General features: G+C 53.9%; 1 protein-coding gene across 1 annotated transcript in view; it reads left to right on the forward strand.

Annotated features, from left to right (window-relative positions):
- Nucleotides 1–6,532, forward strand: part of FAM174B (family with sequence similarity 174 member B) — a 35,765-nt gene extending 29,233 nt beyond the window's left edge. Inside the window, exon 3 of the mRNA XM_077124113.1 lies at nt 5,344–6,532. Coding sequence (XP_076980228.1) covers nt 5,344–5,347 — 4 coding nt within the window. The 3' untranslated portion in view covers nt 5,348–6,532. The remainder of the gene's footprint in view (nt 1–5,343) is intronic.
- Nucleotides 6,533–7,498: the final 966 nt, after the last annotated feature.

Genomic DNA, 7,498 nt, shown 5'->3' on the forward strand with positions numbered 1-7,498 from the left:
AATGACAGCTAAGTGAAATATGGAGAACCCTGGGGTTTTGAAATGGTGCCATATTTCAAAAGGCGTTTGTATTTCAGTTGTCTTTGTTTTGTGCTTGGTTGGCCTGGCGTGCAGTTGCAGCTGATGTTTTGGGACCCTGTGCATCCCTGGTTTATTACAGGAGACTTTCATCCCCCCTTTAGGCCTTCCCCAAGCGAGACAGGTGCCGGCTGTCTGGCAGGAGGCACCAACAGCCATGACAAGTGCAGACCGGAGGCTTGCCGCTGGGAGAACCAGCTGCCCCTGCCATCCCTGTTTCCCAGCCGCTGAGGGGGAGGTCTCAGTTTCCCTGCTTCCTGTGTGGGTGTGGACGTGCTTTCTGGAAATGCCTGCCTCCCACCCTCTTTCAATGAGAGGTTCCTGCAGGAATATAATTAGAAACCGATGAGATTTCAGCTGCAGCGCTGGGGACAGTGCCTGGCATCCTGTCTTTGCAGCCACCGGCCTTCGGTGGCTATTTGTGCCAGAGGCCCATGGAGAGGCCCATGGAGGATGGGTGAGAACAGAGAAAACAGACCTTGCCTGATCATCCTGGAGGCCAACCTGGGGCTCAGAGTTCCCGTGGAAACCCCAAGGCCATTGTTAAACAGGTGGCCATGACTTCCTGAGCTGCTGTCACCTAGGGATGCCCGAAAGGGCTGGGCTGGCAGGGTCCTTTGCTCCCGCTGTGCTTCGGCCCCATCTCCTGAGGCCAGGTAGTTGCATCACTAGAGCACAGGACTTGGGGAGGAGTTCACAGGGTAAGGGCACAGCCTCTGAGTGATTCCCTTGCTTCAGGCACCAGGCACAAGTTCAGGGAGCTCCCAGGGCCACCTCACTTCTGACTAACTGGCCGTCCAGTTCCTGGGGCTTTCCAGCACCTCCCCAGGGTCAGTGGTTTGTGCAAATGACATGCAGAGCTCGGGAAAGTTCTACACTTAAGATCACCATTTCTTTTTTTTTTTAACTAGCAAAGAGGATGCAAATAAGAAGGAGCTGAAAGAAGAGACCCGTGGGTTGAGGTTTGGGAGGGTCCTGGAAGTTCTGGCATCCTCTCCGCCTGGAGTCAGGACTTGGCACTCTCCGGGCGTGCGATGGGTATTGCCAGTCGGGGAAGCACACCCGAGCTTGGCGTCCAGAGCTTTTCTGGGGTTTCGTGACATGGGTTTGATAGAAGAAACCGGTGCCACTGAGGCTGAACTCAGTCTGCAGCCCCCGCCCCTCCTGGGAGGTGCCGAGCTCCCGTCCCCTCGCTGCAGGGTGGTCTTTCTGGCCACTGACCCCTCGCTGAGGTTGTCCTGTGATTGGCCTCATCCTGAATCATCTCATTAGCGTAAACCATCAGGTGTGCTGGTGTTGGGGGGGGGCCCACAGTGTGTGCTGGTGTTGGGAGGGGCCCACAGTGAGTAACAGAGACTCTCCTGTCACTCAGGAAGCAGGACGAAGCCCAGAGCTCCTTTTGGTGGCCAGTTCCTTACTTTACCAGCATGTGGGCCTCCGCGTGGGCAGTGGATTCGAAACACTGGGCGTCTCGGTGCCTGCGGCCTGGAAGGAATCAGACACGAGCTGGTGATCAACCAGCAGGAGCCCCCCACCCCCCAAAACTGGGGATGCCTGAGCATCAGAATTCGCCCCTTTACTGCTGTGGAGACGGGTTTGCCAGCCCTCTTCTTTGTAGAATGCAAAGCTTATGTGTTAAAAATGGGCTTGTCATGGAGCATTGCAATTTCTTGGCAGTACTGGGCAGTTCTCTTAAGTGTTATGTTCCAAGCTGGGCACCTTAAAGCTTTTAAAGGGGTAAACAGATGAACTGGGCGTGTGAGATGTATGGGAACCGGAATTTGTGTGGCCATGGAAATTTACTACTAAATTAATCTGACTGAGTGTCCCACCTGCATTTTAGAGCAGGCAGAAAAGGCGAAACAGCAAAGATTGTATTAACTAGCAATGCTTTCACAAAAGCAAGCTCCATTCCCCAGGGTTTGGTGTGCCAGGACCCAACCAGTGGGACTGCTTAGGGCTCACTGACGCAGGCTGGTGCTGTCCTCATGTCTGTCCATCTCAGGCACACTCACAGTCTGGCTTCCCCATCCCCTGTTCCTGCGGCCGCTGAGCCTCTTCTTGAGGTGTCCGGGCTGGCTGCACTTCCTGCATCTGGCCGCTGGCCGCCCTGAGCAGCCAGATGTCCAGGAGAGGGGCCGAGACACCGGGGAGACGTTTGTCCCCCTTAAAGCTCTTTCATGCCGACAGACAAACTTTGTGAAAGGTGCGGCAGGTTTGAGCAGGTTGGCTGCTGTGGGACCGTTACAGCCCCACGTTGTCGTGCAGGACAGTTTGGAATCTGGAAGGAATGAGCCTGGGTCACGGGAAGTATTCTGGGTTGAACTGTGTGTCCCCAAAGGCCGTGCTTCGGTTGTCAGCCCCTGGCCTTGCGAATGTGGAAATAGGGATTTTGAAGACGGGATTAGTTAAAATGAGGCTGAGACTGGATGGGGGTGGGGGTGGGGGGTTCCCGGGTCTAATACGACTGGTGTCCTTATCAGAAGGGGAGAATTGAACGCAGACAGACGGACGCAGGGGAGAGGGGAGGGAGGCATCCTGTGAAGTGGGAGGCCCAGTAAAGTCCTGCAGCTGAGAGCCAGAGAACACTAAGGATGGCCTAGGAGCCACCAGGGCTGGAAGAGGCAAGGAAGGAGCGTCTCCCACAGACTTCTGTGGGCTCGAGGTGCGACCGCACCTCCACGCAGAGATCTCTGGCCGCCGGACCCAAGGGGCAATTAGTACATTTTTGTCTTTTTTTTTTTTTTGCATGGGCAGGCACTGGGAAATGAACCCAGGTCTCTGGCATGGCAGGTGAGAACTCCGCCTGCTGAGCCACCGTGGCCCCATTTCTGTTGTTTTTAAAGCACCTGGTTTGCTCTGTGGTTCTTTCTTACAACAGCCCTTGGAAACTGACGCAGGGACTTCACATGGGTGCAGCCCTCACTGAGTTTCCTGGGAGACTGGGGAGGAAGTTTTCAAAGGACCAGGAAGCGAGTCCAAAGTGGATTAACGGGCAGGGGGTAGCAAAGGCATATTCTCGGAGGTGGCAGTTGCGCTGGGGAAGATGGGGCACGAGCTGTGGCCACTGTGGCCTCTGCTTCCTGGGCCTGTCCTCCAGGCAGAGTCTCAGAGCTTCAGGGCGAGAAGTGACCTGGCCTTGGGGAAGGGCTGGAGCTCTGCAGTCTTTTTCCTTACCTGTCCCTGCCTCCCGCCCACCCCTGTCCCCGTGTGCACTGTCCCTGGGACTTCCTGGTTCACATTCACGCCAGGAGAGTCTGAACGTCAAACTGACAGCTCTGCGTGGGCTTGAGATGCCTCGTGTTCTTCTAGAGACCAAAGGCCAAAGGAGCTGGGTGTAGGGGCCCGAGCTCAGTGTTGGCGACTGTGCCCCGACACCCCCCCACCCCCCGGCGGTGTGGGCGTATCCACACTTCCTTTATTCCAGTCACCGTCCTGGAGGCTTCCCTGTGCCAGGGAGGTGCCCGAGGAAGTGTGAGGTGCTCAGTGGTGAGTGGGCAGCAGTGCCCTCTGCAGCCTCCGTGTGTGCTTGTGCGCCTGTATTCTCCTGTGCATGAGGGAGTGAGCATGTGGCTGCCGTGGGGGGCAGAGGACCTGGCAGAGGAGCTCCTGGGGGTGACTTCGTCTGCAGGCGCAGTTTTGGGAGGCCTCAGGAGGTGGGTTTTTAGCCCAGTGGTGGCAGCAGTTTTGTGCCCCACCTTGTTCCCATGTCGGGGCTACCCAGATCTTTTTTGGCTTGGGTGCAGCTACCGAGAATCCGTTTCCTGCATTCATTGGTGTTTGAAAGCCACACTGCTCCTTCCAGGCCCTCTCAACCCCACCCCCAGCCATCCTCAGTGAAGCTCTGGCTGTGCAATTAGAGTTGGTGGAGCCTCACCTCTAAGGCCCTCAGTCTCTTTGTCTGTGAAGTGTTAGTTGGTTCACAATGGGGAGGCTGTTGGCTACCCCATTCCCCAGCTTAGAGGAGAGGCAGGTGGGTCCTTTAAAAGAGGGCTAGGGCAGGGCTGCTGTGGACAGATGTTTTCCTTCCTCTAGGCTGCTGACTTGGGTACCCTGGCGGCCAGTAAAAGGAGACCCGTATCTTTTTTTTTCTTTCTCTCAAAAACTTTTTATTTGGAAATTATTTCAAACTTATAGAAAGTTGCAAAACTAAAAATAGTATAGGGAGGGAACAACCTTTTATACTCCTTACTCAGATTTTCCTATTGTTAACATTTTCCTCATTTGTGTGTACAGAATGTTTTTTTCCTGAGCTATTTGGGGGTAAGTTATATAGCCTTTTGCTATAAACTCATAAATGTGTATTTCCTAAGAAATAAATACCTGATAAAATTTAAATTTGAGAAAATATGTCATTTATAAAATATTATTTTGCAAACTCTATTTAATCTATTAAATTATTTTTACTGGTGTGGTCAAATGATGCCTGTGAATCAGACATTAGTACGTTATGGTGGCACCTCTCACCTCTTGGATTTTCTCTTTTTCTGAGTCCCTGTAGATGACGTTTCAAAGATTTAGCATAAACTCTCTTTCACTCCGTAGGTATCTCTTGCGCCCCCTGTATTGTCTGATACTGTGCTTTGGGGTGGGGATGGAAAGCAGAGCAAGCTCAGGCACAGGTCATGTCTGCACAGGGCTCCCAGTCTAAGCAAGAGCCAAATGACTCATCAGCCAGTGGAGAGCAAATCGTGGCCCGTGGGTCAAATCCAGCCCACTGTGGGCTTTTGTATGGCCGGCAGGCTGAGAATGGGTTTTATGTTTTTTTGATGGTTAGAAAGAATCAAGAGCAGAATAATATTTCATGACACATAGGAATGACATGAAATGCACATTTCAATTTCCATCAATAAAGGAGATTGCCGCAGGGACCATGTGGCCCACCCAGCCTAAGATATTTGCCCTCTGGCTCTTTACAAAGTTTGCCAACCCTGAAGTTAAGACAGCGTAGAAGTGCCAGGAAGGAGAGACCCAGGGAGAAAGGAGGTTGTGTGCAAGGGGTTTGGGTGGGGAGTGAGTGAAGGGGGCTGGGCTGGAAACTGAAGGGAGAGATGGGGCTACCTGGAGCAGTGGAGTGCCCCTTCCAGGCTATGTGTGCAAATGTCCTGCGGTTGGGGAGTGTGGGATCTTCAGGGTCTACAAAGATGGCTCTGTGGCAGTGAACAGGGCTTGTGGCGGGGAACAGGGGGGAAAGAGACAGCAGCTCGGGTCAGGGCACGCGTGGGATTTTCCTGGAAGGTGCTGACTTTAGTTCTTTTCTTTTAGGTAAAAACCCACCCCCCAGCGTGTTGCCGTCCGGTGGAAAGTCAGCCAGCCCAGCCCAGGCCGTGGCGCGAAGGATCTGGAAGCCGCCTCTTCGGAGGAGCTGCGGCCCGAAACCAACCATCTTTATCAGACCCTGGCGGGACTGCGCGCGCCGGGCCTCTGCGTGGATGCCCACGGCAGCCTCTTGCCTCATCCCCACCTCGGACGGCCCTGCCACCCCTTGTTCCCCCTCCTCCAGGGGGTTTTCGCCTTCCTAAGGGGTGAAGGGCAGAAACGTGTTGATTAAAAGCAAAGTGATCATAATTTTAAGGCAGCTGTTGGCAAAAGTAAAACCTTCCGGGAGGACCAAGGATCTGAAAAAGCCTGAAAGCTCCTCAGCTGCACACTTAGAACTTCTGACATTTTGTGTCCTGGGCCTTCAGCCCCCAGCAGTCCATGGGCTGGGCCAGGTGTGTGGCCGTATCTGGGTGGTGGCCGTGTGATGCTCCAGGGTATAAGTGCGTGCAGTTGGCCAGCCCCCGCTGGAAGTGTGCACTTGGCTCCCTTTGCTTCTGTTTTTCAAAAGGGTCCAGCAGAACTCGACCTGGTTTAGTTCACGAAATATTTTGAATATGAGGGAAAAAAAGTATATGCGTGTGTGTATGTATGTGTGTGTCTATGCATATAAAATAATTTCTTCTTCACTGTAGGGAAGTGGAAGTACCAAGCAGCTTCCAGCATTTCTCTGTCCTGTCACAAGTCTATATTTTTTGACCTGATTTAAACGAATGGTGGTTTTGGGGGGTTGGAAGGAAGCAGACTCAGGGACTCTCTATGCTGGATGTTGGCCCAGGCCCGGTCGGTGTGGGGCAGGAGGAGGGCCCTGCCCTCAGGTGTGGGGCGCAGGTGCAGGGAGGCCTGCTCTGTTGACCTTCCCCAGCGATAGCTGCTGAGTTCTGGGTTCTGGAGACGGTGGCTGGGACGGTGATGCACAGAGTCCTGGTACTTGCCAGCCATGCCCTCTGACCCTGTGGATGGGAGCTGCTGGCGCACATTTGTGTGTTGACAAGGGAATCACCCTTCTGCCTTGCCTGCCCCGCGGGCACCAGCAGCCCCACCGCTGGCCTTGTGGGAAGTGCTGCCGAGAACAACCTTCTAAGTTCTTGGTCTTGGTACGCGAGACCATTAAATAAAAACCCTTTAGACCTGAGGGGTGTGTGCATTTGGTTCGGGTATTTGGATAGTTTCTGAGAGTGCCTTTTAGGGGTGGGGAATGGAGGCACGGGCTTCGAGGAGGGTGGGGTGGGGGAGTTATGGGCCATGGGAGGTGCCGGGACTCTGGGGCTTTGGGAAAAAAGGCTCAGAGATGAAATGGTGCTGGAGAAAACCTGATGTCTGCATACTTACATCTGTGGGCTGATTGTCTGGGAGCCACCCCTTCCTTTAGAAAAGACTGAGCCCTAGTTGCTTTTGGAGAATTTGGGGGCATCTCCAGAAATACACACCCAGTCACGTCCAAGACTGCCCTTCTGTGATTAATCCAGGATGGTTACCGTGAAGGGAGTTAAGGCCAGAAAGGAAAGCTCCCCTGTAGCCATCCATTCTAACACGGTGTCTGCCTTAGCCGCCCCAGGCTGCTGTAACAAAGCACCACAACCTGGGTGGCTTAAAACAACAGAGGTTTATTGTTGCATTGTCCTGGAGGCTGGGAGTCTAAAATCAAGGTGTCCAGCCTGCACCCTTCCAGCTTCTGGGGTCTGCTGGTGATTCTTGACTCAGTGTGTCATCTCTGCCATCCCTGCCTCCTCCGTCTTCACGTGGCCCCTTCTTATAGGTAGGACACGCGTCGTATTGGATTTAGGGCCCACCTTGATCAGTTTTGCCTCGTCTTAACTTATCACATCTTCAAGGACAGTTTCCATCATTCTCAGGACTGGGGTTCTGAACTTGGACGTGTCTTTTGGGGGGACACAATTCAGTCCCTAGCAGCGTCCTTAGAAGTCCTGAGAAGCCACTGGGCATGCTCTTCCACGAGGAGCCCCCCTGACTTTGCCTCCTCCACGGGGGCAGCGGTAGCTGGGCTTCCCCGGGGTAGCCCTTTGTCCGAGAAGGGCTGCTGCAGAAACAGGCCCCGAGGTGGGGGTTCGGGACCAGCCTTGGCCCTTCAAGGTGAGCC

The sequence above is a fragment of the Tamandua tetradactyla genome, chromosome 12, assembly GCF_023851605.1.
Source record: "Tamandua tetradactyla isolate mTamTet1 chromosome 12, mTamTet1.pri, whole genome shotgun sequence".
NCBI classification, from domain to species: domain Eukaryota; kingdom Metazoa; phylum Chordata; class Mammalia; order Pilosa; family Myrmecophagidae; genus Tamandua; species Tamandua tetradactyla.